The sequence below is a fragment of the Seriola lalandi genome, unplaced genomic scaffold (genome assembly GCF_002814215.2).
Source record: "Seriola lalandi dorsalis isolate HSWRI2012SDOR001 ecotype SW California unplaced genomic scaffold, Sedor1 jcf7180002054972, whole genome shotgun sequence".
Taxonomy (NCBI): Eukaryota; Metazoa; Chordata; class Actinopteri; order Carangiformes; family Carangidae; genus Seriola; species Seriola lalandi.
This window is the reverse complement of record NW_019525660.1, coordinates 6,525,768-6,547,344: the sequence shown is the minus strand read 5'-3', so window position 1 is coordinate 6,547,344 and position 21,577 is coordinate 6,525,768. Positions and strand designations below refer to the sequence as shown.

General features: G+C 39.2%; 1 protein-coding gene across 2 annotated transcripts; it reads left to right on the top strand.

Annotated features, from left to right (window-relative positions):
* Positions 1-2,843: 2,843 nt before the first annotated feature.
* Positions 2,844-21,214, top strand: rnpc3 (RNA-binding region (RNP1, RRM) containing 3). Of its 2 annotated transcripts, none has more exons than XM_023397938.2 (16): positions 2,844-2,897; positions 4,684-4,840; positions 4,947-4,994; positions 5,139-5,248; positions 6,079-6,168; positions 8,586-8,697; positions 9,390-9,458; positions 10,588-10,730; positions 11,001-11,126; positions 11,519-11,667; positions 14,410-14,595; positions 16,559-16,653; positions 16,932-16,990; positions 18,749-18,881; positions 20,627-20,704; positions 21,159-21,214. In XM_023397938.2, the coding sequence occupies exons 2-15, from the start codon at positions 4,688-4,690 to the stop codon at positions 20,693-20,695; spliced, it is 1,542 nt and encodes a 513-aa protein (XP_023253706.1). In that variant the 5' UTR covers positions 2,844-2,897; positions 4,684-4,687; the 3' UTR covers positions 20,696-20,704; positions 21,159-21,214. The 2 variants fall into 2 exon arrangements, with proteins under 2 accessions (XP_023253706.1, XP_023253703.1); XM_023397935.2 differs by having other exon boundaries at positions 20,854-21,214.
* Positions 21,215-21,577: the final 363 nt, after the last annotated feature.

Below are 21,577 nucleotides of genomic sequence, written 5' to 3'. Positions count from 1 at the left end.
ATACTCAAGTGAAAGATAAGTATACCTCACATTCTCACAGATTGCCACTTGAATGGAGGGTGCTTTGCATTGTGTGGTAACCTTTCTCCAAAGCTGATCTTTCCTCTCACTGACTTGAATACGACACTGACTCCAAAGCCAATTGATGTAAATGTCTCTGCAAATTCAAACATCAACATTCATCACGGTGATTGCTGTGTATTTTATAATATCTTGCTGACAGGACCAAAGGCTATTTTCTGACTCTCACATGACCTAATCTCGCCTACAGAGGCAGCAACAGCCCTTCATCTGTCTTTACCACTTGTAACTCTGGACTGTTTCAGTTTTTACTCATCTCCTTTCCTCCATTGTCCAATTCCTTTTCTTTGAGCTCTTCTGTTATGTGGGCTGGGACTGGTATTTCATTAAAAATAAGATCTAGTACAGTCACTGGGAGACATAATGTTTGTCATGAAAGTTGTCAAACCCCAAAGTTTTACAGGCAGAAAATATCAGCTATTCCCTTGCCACCACATTCCTGATCAGCATCTCTCTCTCTTTTCCTCTCCCTAAGTGTGATGCATTACGTCGGAAGGAGGAAGGTGGATTGAGTGTCCACTGTTCCTCCCATCACCTGTGAAATTTCAGAGCCAGGCCACGGTGAAAGGGGGTATTGTGTCCCCCTGATGAGGAATGCCCTTGCGTCGTTCCTCAAAGAAAAGGCTTCATTTGGCCAGGAATTTGGAGGCATCTCGAGAAGTGTAGGGGAGATTTTCTCGGGGGTGGGTATGGGAAGCTGAAGGCCTTCATAAGGCTGGACAGGAGACGGACAGGTCTTCCCAAGCTGGTACTTCCTCCCTGTGATTCTAATAGATTAGCATTTATCTCACAGAAAATCACCTCAGGGCTGTAGGGGGTACATTTTGCATTTTGTGATCCTTACTAATGAACAATCTAACCTTTTTCACTTCTAATGAAGGTTAATATAGAGGACATTTTTGAATCAGCCTTAAAACATATTACTATACTCTAAGTTAAATTATAACTGTTTGCTTACCAATATATTGTAGCTGAAAGGGGGAAACTGAAAGTAATTGTTAACCTACATACAGTAGTTTGACATATCAGATCCATTACTGGTGCAGCAGCTGTTATTTCACATGATGAGACTGACACCTGCTGGTGATAACTAAACTTTCAGTGTGTAAGGCTGTTCACTGGAACACATTACATGGTGCAGACTTTATATTGCTTGATTTCAAAGTGTTCATTATAAATGATATAAAGATTACTAACATTACTATAAGTTATACTTTCATTAACACCTCTAAAAACTATTAATAATAACCACAAACATCTCTATAATTCCCACTAAAGAGTATGGAGTTTTAGCTTGTGACCACTAGAGAACAATTATCATAATAATGTAAAGGTGAATTCCGTGGGTTTCTGTTTGTTTCAGTTTGTTTCAGTTCGGTCTCTGTATTTCGTAAGTACTCATTATCTGCACTGATGCAAAATTAACCAATTCACTGTGTTGCAGTTCCTGACTGTGGCCACTCGAGTGCAATGAAGACACATGATTCTAAATACGCTGAAATCAACTGTCAACTGTTCCTGGAAAAAATACTTTTTGGCAGCCATGGTGACCATTTTCTTTCTGCCTTCACTGAATTATGTATTTTGCATGATAGCTCCTGAACCAAATATGATAACACAGCAAAGCTGATGTCTACGTTTTGATGGACAAGGATTGCAATGATGACATCATAAACTGTTCAGGTGAATAGTAAATTCAGTGATGTTGTAAGAAGGAAATCACAGCATATGAGAGGTTGACAATATATAACCAACATTTGTGGTCCATTACGTGTCAGAGATGAGTGACTTTGGAACTAGCAAGGCCTTCAGATACCTTCCCATGAGATTGCCAAGTCTCAAGGTCCTAAAAAATTCAAGGCCCTACCTGTGTTCTTTGCCTTCACTGGCATCGGCACAGTATCTGTATTTGCAAACAGCAGCGAGATGACAGCATGGGATATCTGCAATGTGGATGACATGGCAACATAAGCCTTCGTGGCTCTACCAAAGGCCAAATATGCCATCTCCAACAGACTGGGGTTGCTGGACCCAAGTCATTGTAGACGACTGTGGTCAATTTTTCCACAGGAAAGTCAGTCCACTCTTTAACTCTTGTGGTTGCAAGAAAGGCTGCAAGAATAAACAATTTGTTTCTGAATTTAATTAACTTTTCAAGTAAATCTTAGTGTTAGACGAATTTCTTTTTAAGCAAAGTTTTTAAGGTCATATAGAATATCATTCTACTCTTTGCAGCCACTGTATTGTCAGGGTCAATGAACAAAAGGAATACACTTGTAAAACTACACAACATTCATGTAACAGACCTGGTATGATAAGGTCTAGCCTATCGGTTCTCAGATACTGTAATTTCCTTCTCACAATGTCATGGAATTCATGATGTATGGTACCATTTTAATCCTTCATCATCAAAGCTTTCTGTGTTATCATATTTAGATCAGGAGATATGGTGTAATAAGGAATTAGATTATGCCAGAAATTAAAATGACCGCTATGGCAGCCAATCATGGATCCATGCCACAACAAGCAATGTGGCTATCATGGTTTTATGAAAAAGTGAACATTATTTTCACATATTACCTGGATTACAGAATCCAAAAGGCAGGATCCGAGTTACAAAGATGTGGGTTCAGTAATTTTTGGTAAATAATCTAAAACGACCTCCAAAAAATAAAAAAATAAAAAAAATAAAACCTTCTCTGCTCCAGTCCAGCAGGTGGCGGTAAAGCTCGTTGATGTTTGACTCTGTTAGAAGAGGAAGAGGCGGGCGGCAGTGTTTGTTTACCGGCTGCTTCTGCTGCTGCTGTCGGAGGGAGGTATGATATTGAATACATTAATTGAGCTTTTAATATTTGCTTAAACAGTTATTTGTTTGCTACTACTAGCTGCATATAACGGATTTGCCTTGGCTCAGTCTAAAGCTGGCAACAGACGAATAAAACAGTTAAGACAAGTCATGAATTTACGTGTAGGACTAGCACTGAGCTAAGGCTGGAGCTAGCCTAGTCCAGTTTACTACGGTTCCTCATTCAAAGAAATGGATATTAAACTCTGCCTCACCTGTCGGAAGACATACAAATCTGACAGATCGTGGCAGGGGCTATTGAAGAAATTACCAGGGCTGGTTGTTTCACTCGGGAGCCTTCGTTTAACAGTGGAACAGGTTTACCCTCCATCTTTACTTTTAATACTAATACTATTAGCATTGCCACATGGTTTATATCGACGACAAACTATGTTAGAAATACATGGCACTGTACAGCATAATAAACACATCTCTGACACAGTGTTAAGAACAGTTCACAGTGAGAGTATTTGTTGCTTGACCGTTTCGTAGCATCACATATAGAACTTCAACCATTGGTCAATTAATCGATTAGTAGATCAATCAGTAGGCTTACCTATTTTGGGTTGAATTAAATGATCATTTCAGGAATTCTCCAAGCAGAAATAGCAAACATTTGTTGCTACAGGTTTCTTAAAAATGAGGATTCAGAGAACTTGTTTGCCATATACTGTATGATAGTAAGCTTAGTATTTTGAGGCTTTGTACTGTTGGCTGGACAAATTGTGTGGTCACTTATTGTGATGGTTGTTTTTCACCACTTTTTGGCATTTTATAGACTAAATGAAGAACCGTCTATTGATGAAAATGATCAGCAGATTAATTGGTAGTGAAAATAATTATTAATTGCAACCCTATCTGCATTTATATGGGATTCTGTTGTTGGCCATGGTTTTAGACTGACTTGTATACACATTCCAGTGTTTCCTCTACATTCATTTAGCAGTGGCGGCCCGCCACTACTAAATCATAGCCGCCACGCCTTCAAATTTCTTTTATTTATTTATTTATTTATTTGTCGCAAATGCACCACCACCACATCTCTCCACCTTCACAGCACAGCCTGTGTGATGATGAGCGCAACAGCGGGTGGAGGGGAGGGAGGGAGGGAGTGGGGTGGTTGGGGGATCCTATTGGAGTTAATTACTCGCGAGAGCGCGGCCTTGAAAGTGACATCACGTCAGGCACCAGGTGAGAGTCAGAGAAGTGTAGTCGTGAGGAATAAGGCAGCGAATTACCGGAGAAAAGGTAGACTTGGGTAAACTAATTGATAGCTTTAAGCTAATATCTACACGTCATTATGTATTAACTGCTGACTGCATTTTCAAATGAGCTTGTTCAGATACTTCTCTAAGAAGAGAAAGACAACAGATGAAGAAGACGCTAGTCAGGTAGCATAATAAGCCTTTTACTGACTCGTAAATGATGATGGGTAGGTAAAAAATAGTATTTTAATGTTCACACTTGTAATCAGATGTGATGTGAGTGTAAACTATATAACGCTGTTAGCGTTACGTTACTCACACTTTTAATGTAATCTTATTAGACAAGTAACATTAGACAGGGAGGAGTTGTTAAACAAAGTGGACGAGAGCAGAGCACAGCAGCGGAGAGATGAGCCTGGGTGCAAACTTTGCCACTGACTCTTACCCCCCCCCCGCCCCCCCGGATAGCATGCCCCCACTGCTGAAAAAAATCCTAGAGGAAACACTGCATTCACTTAAGTGTGAGAGGTAACATTGTCTGCTGCCCCACAGTGAAATGGACAAGAATGAGGACCTGGTCCAAACAAACTGCAGTAAAACACTGCTCATCCGCCACTTACCAGCTGAGCTCAGCCAGGACGAGAAGGAGGACCTCCTGAAGTATTTTGGAGCTGAATCAGTCAGGGTCTTCTCGAGCACAGGTCGTCTGGTAGGTTGGGCTTCACTGCCACCTTGTCAGTATCTTTACATTGTGAAATTCGATGGATTTACTGTCCATTCTGAGGTTTATAACATAATAATTTCACTTTCCACAGAAACATACAGCCTTTGCAACCTTTAGAAGTGAGAAGTCAGCAGCAAATGTGAGTTTTTTTCTACAGTGTATGCAATTAGATAAAGTTTCAGCAAGCCGTGTATGTATAGTCTTTTTGAAAGAAGCTCATTGTAATGTAGACATGATGTCATTTTCCCTTAATCTGCCCTTTATGGTGTTACATCTCCTTCAGGCTCTTACCAGGCTCCATCAGTTGGAGATTCTTGATCATACGCTAGTTGCAGAGTTTGCTAAAGGCCAAGATCATGTGACAGTATTAAAGGATCCACCAGTCTCAGACAGGTACGTTGCTTGAATCATGTGAATTAAGAAACTGTTGATCTGCACAAACTGTAAAATCAGATTCATTAGTTTTTCACTTAAATATGTGGGCTGTTAAACTCGCATAACCCTGTTTGTTGGAGCCAAACATTTGTCCCTATCGTAGTGGTCTGAAATTGTGTTGTTCATAATTAACTGCTTAGCCGTTAACCGACAATAAGAATTAAACCCGATTAATACTATAAATTAAACAGTTAAAATATCATGGCACATCAGTACCATCTTAGCGGGTATTCACCACTGTAGGTCTTGCAGACTGCGTACCAGAATAACCGCACAGTATGTGGACATGTTTCTGTCCTATGACGAGGACTGAGGTAGACTAAGCCTGTTTATTTTATTTGAGGTCTGAAAAATGCAACTGCAAGTTTCCATTTTGTTAACCTGTTGGCTGCTTCTGATCATTATCAGCTGAGAGCGGAGGAGGAGGAGGAGGAGGCGGTTCTTGTTACTGTGCTCTCGGCTCTTGAAGATTCAATATGTGTTTTTGTTTTTGTTAATCTGTTTTTGTTCATTAGAAAGTCTGGCTACTATTTGCTATTTATTTATTTATAAGTTGTATAATATTTTCCTAAGCAGTAGAGGCTATTATGCTGGTTATACACAGCGCTGGAGGATTCAATATGTGTTTTGTTTACAGACACTTGTCTGTTCTAAATAGTACATTTTAATTTTGTCAGTTAACGAATGTCGGCTATGGGGCGTAAAAAAAATTCGAAATGAGCATCCCTAGTCTGAACATCATGTAAGCACAACAGAGCTCAACAAGTTCTCTCTCTTTTTTTCTACAGTGGTAAACGTGTTAAAGAAGAGAAGAAGAAGCAGGAGACCCAACAGACAAATATTCCTCTCATAGAGACTGGTGTTGCACCAAGCCTTGGGTAAGTGTTGAATATGTCATTATGCAGTTTTTGGTATAGATTTGGTTTTGATATTTGTAAATTTTGGTTTATGTTTTTATTTGAACCTAATTTCTCAAATGAGGCGTGAAGCTATCTACGTTTGTTTTGTTTTTTGCCTGATAAATCTGTAAGATCACTTCCCACACTCAGTTTGAGAAATTTAGACACTTTTATACATCAGTTATATACAAACAGTGTGTTACTATGTCATTCTCTAGTGCATTACTCTGTAGAAATCTAAATATGTCTTCTCGCCCCGCCTTGTGTGGTAAAAATAGAGGTTAAATTACATTCCAAAGTTTGGTAACAAGCGGTTCCCTATCACTCTTGGTGACCACTGGTCTAAGCCATTACCCACTCAAATACTACGTCATCCTATTAAATATCCACGTGTGACACATACTTTCCAAACCTGGTCAAAGTGCTGTCAGTTTAGTTGTGTAGAGAGGCTGCCTAGAGGCCGGCTGACAGTTAACCTGGATGAGAATCTGAGAGCTGCAGTCAGAATAGTCAACAGCATTGTGTCCAATTAGATGGTCAGGCCGCCACTGATCATCTGACATGCCGTCTGTCCTGCCATTTGGTGGGACCAGGTGGTCTTTGATACCTCTTGCTTCAATACTGACAGTCTAGGCTGCGGCAGATACTGCAACCCACTCTCCCTCCCCTCATATTATAGAGCATCATGTTCTAATGTTATACAATCTAATGTCCTAATACAATGTTATGTGTGGAAATGTGTTACTTGGTAAATGATGGATCAATATATAGAGCCCGTATTATTCTCTTGCTGTGTTGACCACCTCCTGATATGCTGCAGTTTGCTTGATAATGTATTTGTAGCATGGATCTATACTGAACTGATTATTTATGTGAAGCCCTTAATGTGAATAAATGCAGATGAAATATCCTGATTGGGATTCATATAGGTGTATGCAAATAAGTATTTTGTTCTATTTATGGTGTATTGCAGTTGAGAATTCTGCTGAAATACTGCAGCGACGTCGATTTCATTCTGACAAGAATATAATCTGGAATTGAACAAAAAAAGCAATGATGCTGTGTAATTGTAACACTGTTGCTGATGAGCTCCAGAACTCATTGCATTAATGTATCAGTTATAAATTACGCAGACTTCACTCCATTGATCTGCAAGAGGAAATCTTTGGCCTCTGAAAGAAAAAAAGGGATTTGTTGTTTCAATCTGCAGTGTGTAAACTTTGAAAAACTGCACTGAGATACTGCAGGAACACGGCTACTGTATCCAACCATCTGTTGAGGTCATGCAGCATCGCTGTCAGCAAGCAGCCAACAATGGAAGCTGCAAGCAGTTCAATCAGAGCCACTGCTTGTGTTACTAGTGAAACTTATTTGTGGATCGGCGATATGGATGAAATCCTCTATTATAGTCTATCATTTTACATCACAAAATTTGATGTAAAAACATATGAAGTTTCTGGAAAATTAACTGAGACTTTGTTAATAAAGGAATAATAGGACAGGAATGTAGTTCATCCAGTGATTTAAGTATTTGACAGGTGAAGCAGAAGGTAGATAATCAAATTCATGCAAAAATCATTTCAACAATCATTATTATCATAAAGAAGATTGATTAGATAAACAGAATGGAGTAGCTGCCTGACAGACTGGGATATAATTACCATAACTGCACATTTTATTTTTAAACACTGTACCATATAAAATGTAATTTCTCACACCAGAATGTTGAATTGGATACATACTCTGAGAATGGCACTATGGCACAATTCAATATCATGACAGTTAAAAAAAAAAAAAAAGAAGGAAATTCTTGTATTTGCTTTATTTATTCATTTTTTATTACAAATTTCCCATTATTATTATGCAGCTTTTTGGACAGCCGTGACTCCAATCCAGAGTTACAAAATAAAATCAAAAAGGAAGCATACATTAAATTAAATTGATAACATTTAACTAACTGAACTCTGACTAATTGCATTACTTCAGTCTCAGCAGGGCTGGCAGCTAACAGACAAAATAATATACTCTGTACCCCCACCACCAAGTCTTTGCTTACCAGGCCTGAGTAGATTAAGATTTATTCTCTCATGCTGTGCTGATTCTTGCCTTTATAAAAGTTACTATTACACGTGGACAGGCCATGGTGCTGACGTGGCAAGCTGGTCCCAATGTCCCTTAATGGCTGGATTTTACATTTTGTTGGCTGAGTGCTTGTCATAAAGAATAAGTTACCTAGCTAAAGCTCAGCGGCTGGGCCACATATTCATGAGTCTCTGTTATTTTGACATATTTTGCGAGTTAAGTGAAGGGAGTATTGTATTTAAGGCAGCGAATTGCAGCTGCAGGGTTTCCTTTTAAGTAATTCTGTCTTTTCTCTCACTCTCTCTCTTCCACAGGTTGAAATTTCAATCGAATCCCACTTTGAAATATTTATACCCACCACCTTCTAATGGCATTCTGACCAATATAACGCATGCCCTCATGAGTGTGCCAAAGTTTTATGTTCAAGTGAGTAACTGCTGCTTCTCGCAAAACATTTTATTTTTCATCCAGTACCAGCACGTCTTTGATATGCAGATGTTGGTCATTGTGTGTATGCATTTCTAGTTGTGTGTCTTTTCAATCTTCCCCTGTATTCTTAGTTGCCTTTTTTGGAAAGTTGGAATTTGTGTAATAAATGCAAATTTGACAGATTTCTAGCCTTCAGATTCATATTGTAAAATGGAAATACGATTCTGGAATAAGTGTCCCAGAGGTTTTTGAACTGCATCCAACCTCTTAAAGATCAAACAGCAAACATTTGCCTTTTAAATTTCAATTTGGGAACCAAGTATTAATAATAAACCATAAGTGGGAGGCATGAGTTATGGGTTTAACATTTCCCTGGGAGCCGCGCTGCCTGGATGTTCATTAGTGCTACTTCCAGTCATAGCATCTTGGTGGTGCTAGTGTGTTGCAGAGAAACATTTATGCTCAGCCTCACCACTGGTATCTCACTTCAGCCTCAATCTCACCTTGATCCTGGTATTTTAAATGAAAATGCAGAAGCCTTGCAATCTGTTTTACATATGGAGTCCAGGTTACAGGCTGCCTGTTAGAGAGCAGCAGTATATTTATATTACCAGCTTCCATCCTGCTCCAGGTATGACTTTCTAGATGCAACTGTCACTGTTCTAATACTCATATCTTCAATTACACAGGTACTTCATCTGATGAACAAGATGAATTTACCATGTCCATTTGGCCCAGTCACTGCCAGACCACCCATGGTAAGCTCATATTGATGACTGTTGAATGATGAAGAGCAGGCTGATGGACTGAGTCGTCTGTAGATGGTTTAGACAGAGGTTATTTGACATTTAACAAGAAGACCTGTGTTGTTATAAGATGGCCCGTATTTCATATTAAAAAATCCACTTCAGACATGTTTTAAGACACATGAGAATACTGTACGTTGGGATTATGTGTTTTTTCCCCACAAAAATGATTAATTAATTATTTAAGTTACTTAAAATTGCACTTACTCCTTCATTGATCATTGAAAAATAAGAATCTATGAATTTACAAATATTTTCCGACCTAAAAGTTTAACTGCTGGACACAAGATGTCTGACACTGACTACTTCCCTGAAAGGTCCATTCTTACACCTGTGTAAGCTGCATGTTGGATCATAAATGGTTTCCAAACTAGTTGTAATGTCACAAGATGTTGCTTGTATGAGCACGAACAGATAAAATTTCCACCCTCAGCAGATCAAAGTGAAAACAGCCTTCTAGTATCAAACTCAGCACATAGGTCATTCTGCACAGTGAAGCTCAAACAACACGTTGAAAAATCAGTGTTGCTGGGAAGCAAGGCACTTACATTACAAAGGACATGAAGCTTTTCAATTCAGTGTTTTGCCATTTTATTATACATCTTCTATAAAATGAGAGTTTGAAAAATGAGAGCTATATATTCTAAGTGTAATGATGGTTCAAGAGTAGAGCACTATTGTTCCATTTTCAAGGCAAGCCTGAGTACTCAAGGAAGAAATTGGACAAGTTTGTTTTCTTGCAGAATTTTAAATGAATCGATTCTGAAGTGTTAGAGCTGAAATGACTGGTTGATTAGTTGATCATTAAATGTTCTGCTTCCAACTTTTTTAAAAGGTGAAGATGCATTTTTTTTTTACATGAGAGTAAAATGACCATATTAAAGGTCCCATATTTTACACTTTTCTGGTGTCTTATTTGAAGTGTTCATATCCGTAACAAGATAGCATAACATCAATCATCCCTACTGTGATCATAAGTGAATCCCAGTTTTGTCCAGGGCTTACTAGGGAAAGACGCACATGAAATCATTTGAACGCAGAGGTATTTGTAAAGTAAGCCATCTTGTGTTGTTTGCTCTAGTTTGAGCTCCTGCCACCTGCGCCACCCATCCCCATGCCCCCTCCCTTCCCTCCTGACTTCCCCCCTTTACCAGAGGAGGCGATGGAGCTGTCCAGTGAAGAAGAGTCGGAGTATGAGAGTGGAGATGACGAAGACAAGGAGAGGTAAGGAGCAGATTATCACTCGCAGTGGAGAGGACTCAACTCTGTATAGATATTTCTCCAGGCAATGGAATTGACTCTCATATTGATCTGCATCATACAGCCACTACCAGTTGAGCCAGCATGTTCATGTATCATTCATCAGTAATAATGTTGTTGGAAACACAAATGGCTTGAAGGGAAATGTTTTTAAATTCCAACAAGTGGGCAGTTTTCTTTTTGTCATCCATGGTAGAAATTTTTCCCTTATACCCCATGCTTGCTTTATTTCAGGATTGTTCGTCTGATAGGCCTGGTCAACCAAGCATGCAAGAGACCCATGAGACCAAAAACAGCTTCAAAGAGAAAGAAGCCCAAGATCAAGGATCTACTCTATGCTCCCAAACCAGACTCTCAGAGGTACACCAAAGGCACTCATGCATGTCACAGTCCTCACGCATTGCTCATCTTGAGACAGCATTCATAGGCAGCTAAAAAAGGAGGACAAAAACCTCCAGACAATAAGTCTTCCTCATAAAGACAGCCTTGTGTGACTTTGAGACTTATTGTTTCAGTACCAAACACGCACACCCTCCCTTAATGACGGACCACAAACTCTGTTTCTGAACTATAAATACACACACACCTCAGTATCTCCTGGCCACAAACACGAGTTTGTGGGCTGGGAAATATCTCCCGTTGACATGAACAAGATATCCCCAAATCATAAGCCGCTCAGGAGCCAGGTTTATTGTGGTTCCTCTTTAGAGGCTGCTGTTGAGGGGAGTGCTGATTGTCTCTCCTGTCCTTAGTGCTCCAGTGCTGCAGCCCTCTGATGTATTTGAGCAGCCCCACCCTGCCGGGCCAAAGAAAATTGAATTCCACATTTCGGTTCCAGAGGTAGCCTCAATGGTGGAAGGAAGAGGGCCAGGTACAGTGGCACAGTCTGATGACGGCAGAGGTAAGGGCTCCCATTGACTCACTTCCTGCGATTGATTGTTAGTCTATTTATCATGTAGCCTTTCGATTATTTTTTCTTTTCATGAACTATTTCGTGGTAGTGAAAAGGGCCCATCAAAATTTTCCATAGCCCAAGTATATGCCTTTGAATTTCTTGTTTTGTTTAACCAAGTTTACAGTGAATTTATAGGGGTAGAAAACAGATGAAAGCAACCACTCAACTTCGGAGAGGCTTTAAATGGAGAATGTTTTGCATTTAACTTGAACTGAGTCTTAAAGGATTAAGCAGTTATCAAAATAATTAATCAACCAATTATTTTAGTGCTAATCCTAACTTGGTAGGAGATGCCTGGAGAGGCAGGGACCTGTTCTGTTGGAGGGGAGAAAGCTAATTGTTGACCATCAGCTTACTCTTATTTTTATTTTATCTTATTTTGTTTTGTTTTATAAAAACAAGCTGCATTCAAGCAGTGGTGGGTTCATTAATTTATTTATTCCATAATTTCTTTATCTAAGAATTAACAATGGAGGAGCTACATTTTATACATAATATGTGTATTGTTGCTAAGTATTGATCACTTTCTGACACTGGGTTATAATACAGTAATAAATAACTTTACCCACCAAAAGGACACAGGGTGTGGTCAGAAGTGTGCTCTGTTAAACCTATGACCACACCCAGCAGTGATGTCACTGGGCTATGGAGTATGCCTGTACTTAAACCACTGGAGGGCAGCAAAAACAAGATGTTCAGGAAGTGACAATTCCCTCTTTGGACATTAGAAGAGAACATTCCTTATTTTTAGTGAGAGAGAGGTGCTCCACAGCCCACAGTCTTGTGCAATTCATACACGATTGCGGCATAGTCTATCATAGGCATTGTAAAATATTGTGATTAAATATGGCTTACAAGTTACTGGCCAGTGTTTCCTTACAAGCTAAAGTAAATGGCCACTCTAATGGCCTAATGTAATGCCTACACAATAGAAAATGTTTGTTTTCTGCTTGTTTAATTTCATCATTATCTGATGTTCCAATCCACTACTGTCAGGAGCATCTCGAGCATACAAATGGTCTTAATTTATACTTTGCAACTGAGTGTTGTAAAACAGCAACGTCACGCTCTCTCCTAGGAGCAATCTCTCTCCTAATTAGAAATAACTGTAGGAAGCTTCATTAAGGATTCTCAAGTTCCACTCTGAGGCTGGAGTATTTTTAGCCAGAGGTTAACTTTACTAGGAGGAATTTTGAAGCACCAATCTGCATCAGCATCTGTCTTCATAAATACGGGCACTGAATGTGTCAATGAGATATAGGATCAGTGCAGTCTTTGTCAAGATATATTCTAAGTTATACTAACACCCTCTATCTGCAAACATGCCAGCCACTAACAAGATGTGTCTGTGGAGCAAATTTAGTTGTTTTGAGTGACAGATATAACAAAAATGCTACTTTTACAGTTGGCCTGTCACAATAAATCAAACCAATACTATAATCTACAAATATGATGGAGGAATCCATATAAACAGTTCTCTGCCACTTTAAGAACTTGGTTGTTATTATAAATCATGCTTATTGTCACGTTGAAGCAGGAGGTAGTTTGATAGTTCTATTGACACAAGCAGGGTGAAGTCAGAGCCGAGTGTTACACAGCAGCATATCACAGCAGAAACTTGCACCAAAAAGGTTTTACCATTATCAGTATGAGGAAATGTCATTGGGGGTACAGCCTGTGTTACTTGTCAGCTGTGCTGTTCCCTGGTCACCTTATCTCCCTTCTCTCTAACTACAACTTCAGTCCCTGGCAAGCCCCTGAACAGTAAAATAGATCTCAAAGTCAAACACAAAAGATTTCCTGAAGGCAGGGGAAAGATAAACTATGACAGGTGGCTTTTTGGATTAGTCTTGTTTTGGGGAAGTGGGGGTGTGGGATCCGATAAACAAGCTATTTAAATGAAAAGGGGAGGTGGGGGACAGATAAGAAGGAGGATAATTTTGAAAGCAGTGATCTAGTTCTCTGCTGAGAGTGTATCAGAAAAGCTCCCCAACAATTCTTGCTCCAGTGCACACACACATACACCTTATGTGAATGACAAGCTTTTTTTTCCCTCCTCGGATTTGTACAGGCTCACTGCTCTTAGTAATTCCATCTACGACGTGTATGTGCGCATGCATGCACTCCTCAAAGTCTGCCAGAGTTATCCCTCTCACTGCCTTTCAAACTTGTGTTTGTAAAATAGGGATGTATTTGATTTGATTACAGTTCTTTATTTGACATAGACTGTCTGTGCTTATGGCTCACTCTTGAGACCATCTTCTTTCAATTATTGCTGCAGCCAAGTCTCACTTTTTTTCTGTATTTATTCCATTAAACTGATGAAGAAGTCATCATTTGCAGCTCAGTTTATAATGATTCCATGTTTAGAAATGTTAAACATCAATGTGTTAAACTAATTATGACCAAGAGGATTTGCTTCCACTCTACCATCCTGAGCTTGTTTTGTTTACTGAAGAGGATAAACATTGTGGAAATGATTATTTCACCATCTGCTATTGTTAGAAACTTTGAAAAGTTCCATCTGTATTCGTGTCAGAGGTAGTGTCCTCATCCTGATCAAGCAACTCAGCTGATTTCCCACTAAAGCTAGCTCAGCAGCACTTAAAATAAAATGCATTATAACTGCTGGGAATAGTGTTCGGTGTGTTACTAATTGGTTCTTTAACATGTTCTATGACCCCTCAGAAGTGGATGAGAAGCAGGCTGCTCCCTCTCTCATTGATGAGAGGGAAGTCGCTGAAGGTTTTGGGAAGCTCTACCCCAGCACCCAGGAGTCCCAACAGCAAGAGGAGCACAGCGACAACGAGCAGGATCTCACCTCAGGCGTCATCTCCAGAAAGGAGCTGGAGAAAGGACGTCTCTCAAGAGATGGTAAGTATAACCTGTACGGACAGCACAATGGCTCAGTGGTTAGCACTGTCATCTCACCGCAAGGCAGGTCCTCGGCTTGAACATGAACAAAACTGGGCATGAACAGGTGATCAGAGACAGGAAAATCGAAAAAACTAGATCTTAGAAGTTTTCAAAACGAATAAACACTGTTAGTAAACACTTCAAGTTTCAGGTTACCGAAGAGCTTATCATGATAATGTTCACTTTTTCATGAAAGCAAATGCTTTTTTGCATTTTCCGCTTTAAACAGCTGTAACATCCTTATTCCCTGTCCTCGGTGTAGAAGTGATGTAAGAAGAATGGAAGCAGCAACAGTGGTTTGTTTGAAATGCATATTAGAAACATTTGGCAGTTAGTGTGAGCACTGAGGGGCATCAGACTTGAAAAGGGAAAGTGATAGATCCCCCAGAGGAAGAAGAACTGGTACTAAACATTTAACATCAGCATTAGCTTTCTGATATATAAAATCACAATAAGGACTGAGCAGAGATGGGGAATAGCCGTTTGTCTTTCAGAATGGTAGATTCTGTTGGTAATCAGCTGCTGCCTATCTCCAGTGTCTTTATTAGTATTTTCCCAACTTTGAGTGGAGAACATCAAAGCAATGACCACCTGTCACCCGTGGTGTCACCAATCCTCAAAACAGTCATGGATTATTACTACAGACCATGTTCAGAGAGAAATAAATGTAAACCAAACAGGAGCATTTGTCTTGACACAGAATCTGCTGTGTCTGTTAATGTTTCAGCCTCCTTGATATCCACTAACAGGCCAAATAATATAAACCTCAAAAGAAACTGGTTCCATGCAGATGGACATCACAAAAAAAATCCCCAAAAACGATTAATTAATTGAAACTATAGGGCCTACTATCTCAGTAGCAGAAGCTGGTACAGAGTTTTAGTTTTTAACCACCTGCATTAAGTTGTTGCACCTTGCCTGTTGTAATTGTTATGTTAGGTAACCCGGACACAAAATTTCAAAGATGATGTGTTAACAAATCTACTTGCAGACTCTGAGAAAGGCTGATCGAGATAAAAACCTGTCTTTGCATTTTCAGTCTTGCATTCAAATAGGAGATGATGACGACTAAAACAAGACTAAAAGGAGAGGGATTAATCGATTTAGATTGTTTAGGTGACCAGAAACAGAATTAATTAACATGAATGCTAATGTCGTTTGGAGTCTGCTGGATATGTAATTAAGCAACTGTTTGCTAACAAGTTTAACAAGTTTTCAATACCAACTTTAAAGTTTGGTTGCATGTTTAAGCATGTCAAAGTTTCAGTGATACAAACATTAAAAGATCTTTTAGGTGCAACAATCAATGATTAATATTTACACATCCATTAATATTTATTACATGTTAGAAAAGAATTAATAGGTATTTGCAATTACAATTACATGTGTGAAAAAAAATAGTTTAATTGGTTCTTTGGTTTTTAAATTCCATCTCTGAAACCTTTCACCACCTGAGTTCACATTAGAGTCATGTTTCTAAAATGTAAATCTAACAATCAAAATAACCTGGAGAAGCATCGAGCTAGCAGTTCATGAGAAAATCCAAATTTCCCTGAATAATGAAACCTCCACATTTGCAATTTCAGTCAACCACAGTTGTGTTGTTGGTGAGCAAGAGTTATGTGCAGTGTTGGTATTTGTTCTTCCTTCCGCAGACACACATTGTTGAGGCATGTTTTCCACACAAATACAGTACACAGCAGCTGAAAGGAATGGGCTGGCCGAGATGAATAACTATTGCTTTAAGGCATCTGTGCATCTCTTTGCCTGGTTCTTCAGTCCACTCTGTCTTAAATAAAACACTGAGTGGATGATACTGAGTTGGAATGACTTGTAGGCAGTTCTGTGATCCTTTGTACCTGGTTTTGAAATGCAACGTTTTTTTTTCCTTTTTTTTCTTTCCTTCTTTCCTTTAAAACAGAGATGAAAAGGATGTCTGTGTTTAAAAATTATGAACCGGGTGAGCCAACCTGCAGACTGTACGTGAAGAATATTGCAAAGCAAGTGGAAGAGAAAGTAGGTGCATTCATAGAATTTGACCCACTTGTGTGTGTGTGTGTGTGTGTGTGTGTGTGTGTGTGTGTTTGGTTTACTGGAAATAATGCTTATTCTGGAGTTTTTTATTTATTGCTTAAATTCATTATATGTCATCAGAATTCTGTTTATTAAACGTTAAAGTTATATTTTGCAATGAGATGTAAATCCCAAGATCCTCCGAGCTCTCTGCATAAACAGTAGCATCAACAATGCATTCATTTCATTTTTCCTTGATATGCCTTATATTTGTCTTCCAGGAACTGAAGTACATCTACGGGAGATACATCGACCCTTTGTTAGAAGCCGAGAGAAACATGTATGTAAACAGCACAGTCACAGAGTCACAGTCGCATCTTGACTTTACTTCTTGACATGGTTTGCATGTCACTTCATCCTATCTTCCCTTCTTGAGCTATTTTCGACATAAGCAATTTGTCACTTTCTCTTGAGAGGGGTTAGTAATTCATGCTGACTGTGTGTTGTGATATTAATAAGTATCCAACCTGACGCGGAGATCATGAGGGATACGTTATGTTGGTGCATAAGCAGTACTTCAAATGAATATTCCACCTGAGTCATCAAACCAAGCTTATGTTGAGTAGACGGCCAGTCTCTGAACTCAGGTGTAGGTGATAAAGAAGAGGGTGCAACTCTCCCAGAGAAACAGCATGCCCGTCTAAATTGTGGCTTTTTTTGTTTAAGCGTTCCTACAGTTAATGTTTTTATCATTAAACATGCTATGCAAGTAAATACTTTTAAAATGCTCTTAGAAATCCTAACCTCTGTGTGATTTCAAGTATCCTATCTTGACCCCTAAATCTGCAGGTTTTCATGTCACCCAAACACAACAGCAGACCTTACAGAGCAGTTTGGTAAAGAGTTGCAATGATATGCAAAATGTCTGATTCAATAGGGTTTTTGATACAGTATGGAAAACAAGCAAATGTGAAGGACAAAATTTAGCTTAATTTATTGAAAAAAAAAAAAAAGAGAAATATTAAGAAATACAACTTAACAATAATGCATCACACAATTCCCACCATTCATGCTGTAAAAGCTGATACACTGAAATCTTCATATATGGTCAGTAAGCAGTCTAAATGGAAAAATGTGATGGAACCTCCTAATTGCTCTTCACATGCCTTATGTCCCTGTTTTCAACTGTTGAGTGTCCTCTCACATCTGCAGGCAAAAACAGACCTGCTGCATTGCTTATTGCTCTGGCCTGTTCCACCGCTGATGTTGCAAAATAGTTTTTGATTTAGTAATTTCCAGATTTAATGTTACCTGACAATGCCGAAACTGTTCTTGTCCAGTAATAATATCTTATAATGTACTGGAAAATTATATTTCTCCCCAATGAAATCTAAATATTAGCTTTGAGAGCATCTTTAAACTCTCCATGTTAACCTGGGTATATTTTCCTCTGTGTTCCAGCCTCCATCCAGACCAAAATGGTGCTTTTCCAAAACCTTTTATTCTTGCTGATAAAAGTGATGGTTGGGGGCTGTGTGGTAGCAAAGTTAACAAGGATTTTATGTGGCATCTTACATTTGTTGTAATATCCCATTGTAAATATAAGCAGAATATACATCACAGCTGCTGTCATTCACCTGTATATGTAGTCAGATAACATTATGATCATGGAACATAGGTTTTTTTGTTTCTCCAACAGTGAATGACTGCTGGTTAACAGGTAGTATTTAATCACTCTTTCATATTTGTTCCATTTAGAAACAACAGAAACAGCCTAGTGAAAAGAAGGCGAAGAAGAAGAGATAAAGCTTATTTTCTGTTCAGCTGTTTTACTCTGGGGATAAGTCTCTACTGAAACTACCTGGAAACACTAGTGTGGACGCAAGTCACACAAAAACAACATTTTGAAAATTATCTTGGTGTAGTCTGTCAACCATCACACTGCCCGAGCTTTCTAGGTGGGGACTGCACTTCTGAATTTATGTTCTGAGTTGGTTTGAATTTGCACTTGAGTTATATGGTTCCACACACTGAACAGCCACAATATGATGTTGACTCAGTGTGATAATGATGTGCCTCGCTTTACATTTTCCCTCAGGTTTGACATTGTGTTAATGAAGGAGGGGCGGATGAAAGGCCAGGCCTTCGTAGGACTCCCCAGTGAGCGGAGTGCAGAGAAAGCCCTGCGGGAGACCAACGGCTACGTTCTTTATGACAAACCCCTCGTCGTCGTATCCTTTCATTCCCTCTCACAATATGAAACAAGGACGAGGGTTTATGAGAAGTGGTGGAAAACCAGGTTTTATGTTTATTTGGTGGGGTTTGATTATTTGGTTTGTATAGTTGGAGACCTAAATGTTTATAAATATCACTTCTTTTACTGGTAAAAATATTGTTTATTATCAGAAGATGTAATTAAACAGGCAGAAGGCAGAATTTCTGAGAGATCTGTCTTACGCGGAAAATGCTTACCACCAAGTTTTAGCACTTACATTATACTGATGAAAAAGTGATGGAGATAAAATAGAATTGGAACTGGCCATTGCACAGAATTGCAGATAACTAAATATACATAAAATGGCATGCTTTATTAGCTTTATTAAATGGACACTTCCCTTCACAGATGTGTGGTTGGCATTGTCCCTCAGTGCCTTCAGGAAGATGAGGACTAATTTCTGGCAGCCCAGAACCACCACCTGCTCTTCCTCATCTCACACCATAACTGCACATGGACTTTTGAACTCCGTTGTCTAATGGAACAAGGCTATTGATTTCGATGGGGTTTTAATGTGCACCCCATATCCAGTTAGCTTGGCAACGGCGTATTGAGTGTTTGAGTTTAAAGAATGAACAGAAATGTCTCCACTGCAAGTTACTCGAAGGTGTTGGCCTGTAGACAAGGTGGCAGCACTGACTGCAGTTCATCCACCAACAACTCCTGTGTTGGATTATGTTCAAAACTAAAATAGAATTGTTGTTTAGTCACCATACAGCCATTTAAGAGGTGGTTTGGAGTATTGAAATGTGACTGTGTTTTGCTAACTGGAGGGTGGTTATGATGGTTTTTACATTTTTAGGTTTTGTATGTTGGATGCACAACACTCTTTGTCTTGATACACTGTGTGTCAATGAGATAAAACTGCTAGATTGTGTGCATGCATCGTTTCCTGTCAATCTCTCACAGGAAGGTAGGCAATCTGAAACCAGTGCAGGAATGGTGAACTCTGACACTACCAATAAAAAATACTATATAAATGCAAACACATTAAATGGCTATTTCAGAAAAATGATATCAGACCAGAGGCTGGATTTCTTAGATTTTATTAAAACAGGTTTGACAACTGTGCAGGTCCCAGCAGAAGGTGTTTTCTGCATTGTGCAAGACCCAGTTAAGATTCTCTTTCCTAAATATAGTTTAAACAGCAGTACAGTGACAGAGCCTCAGACATCCGGCCCCTCCCCTGTTCTTTAACCTCTCACATGGATGAGCAATTTCAGCAATCTGTGTGAATGACAGTAGCTGTCACCGACGAAGTGAGCCAACCTCAGGAAGGCAAGAGACTCAAAGTCTTACAAGGTCCATTTTTGTCTTCTGGCATTTATGGGCAAACAGCTGCGACCTTGAGTTCATATGAGGTGGCCAGTGTCACAGGGAAGAGGGTCCCTGTGGCTGAAAGCTGCTGCATACAGCTCTGAGAGTGAAACATGAGTTTAAATGATCAGTCTGCGCTTATAAATGATCAGTCTGTCAACCTGTGCCGAAAGCCAGTTTCGGTGTATATTTTCTGTGGTGCACCTGATGTATTATTTTTATAGAAAGAAAGTTATACAGTTGTTGAAAATACATTTATTATTGTAGGAATTTAGTAACGGGACCATTCATGTTCTTGCCTGAAAACGAGATCCTACATCATGTGAGGGTAAACTTTTACCTGTTTAATGAAAATGCCAACAGCCTTAACATCGAAATCCACAGCAATTTGCCCGATCTGCAAGGCCAAAACAAGACAGCACAGATACCAAGAGAGGTCCAAAGCAGCGATGAACCCAACAGGTGAGTAAGACACTAGATGTGCCAAAAGTTACCAATAAAAAGAGTATTATTTTTTTCAGTATGTCATAGTGTTTGTCATCTGTATGTATAGAACAACCCTAATATAATTTTAATGGTGTTTTCTTTTACATTTGTGTTTACACTTTAAGTATTCAAGATACCAAGGTTTGATACTGTGGCCCAGCAGAACCACTTGTATCCTTATTCTGGAATATCCTTTGGGAAAAACAAAAGAAAATGGGGGCAGTTTATTAGAAGTTATTGTGGCACAATTGGAACTTAAAAACAACCGGACCGTATTGTAGTCTCAAAGACTGAGTACCACGCATTGTTTCAGAGGCTTATTGTATTGTATTGTATTGTATTGATTAGTGTAGACTCTAAACCTGTGCTATTTTGGAGTCTCTAAAACTTCTCTTCACAATGTTCTCTATCTTGTTTGGCTGAATTTCAGGTGATGGTCGTCAGATGTCGTCTTCTTGTTTAAATAAAGTATTTTTATTAAAATAACTCTTGTCATGTTTTCTTTCTGTCACAGCCCCACTCATGTGTGTTATCTTTAATCCCAAACTTAAAGTCCTAACAGCAGAGTAAATACAGACCGGGGAAGGTATATGAGATCTAGATTGTCTCTGCAGCAGATGGTAGGCTGTCAACACACAAACCCACAGTCCTGAAGAGACGGCAAACAAACCTAACAGACTGCAGCCTGTGGGAAATTGCTGGGACTGGGTTAGCCTACCTTTACAATCCCTGGCTGGCCCCATCTGTGTGATTATTGAGAGTAAACACTGGTGGATGAACTTCCCTCAGCATCATATCTGCAGACTTGGAAATCAAATTGGTTTTTGTGCTCTTTAGGTGTAAGCGGTG

What these genes read in the sequence shown, in the direction of transcription:
- rnpc3 (XM_023397938.2), top strand. Translation starts at nt 4,688, where the DNA reads ATGGACAAGAATGAGGACCTGGTCCAAACAAACTGCAGTAAAACACTG. An exon ending in TGCCAAAGTTTTATGTTCAA is followed by an intron (nt 8,698 to 9,389) that starts GTGAGTAACTGC and finishes TCAATTACACAG; the next exon opens with GTACTTCATCTGATGAACAA. An exon ending in GATGACGAAGACAAGGAGAG is followed by an intron (nt 10,731 to 11,000) that starts GTAAGGAGCAGA and finishes GCTTTATTTCAG; the next exon opens with GATTGTTCGTCTGATAGGCC.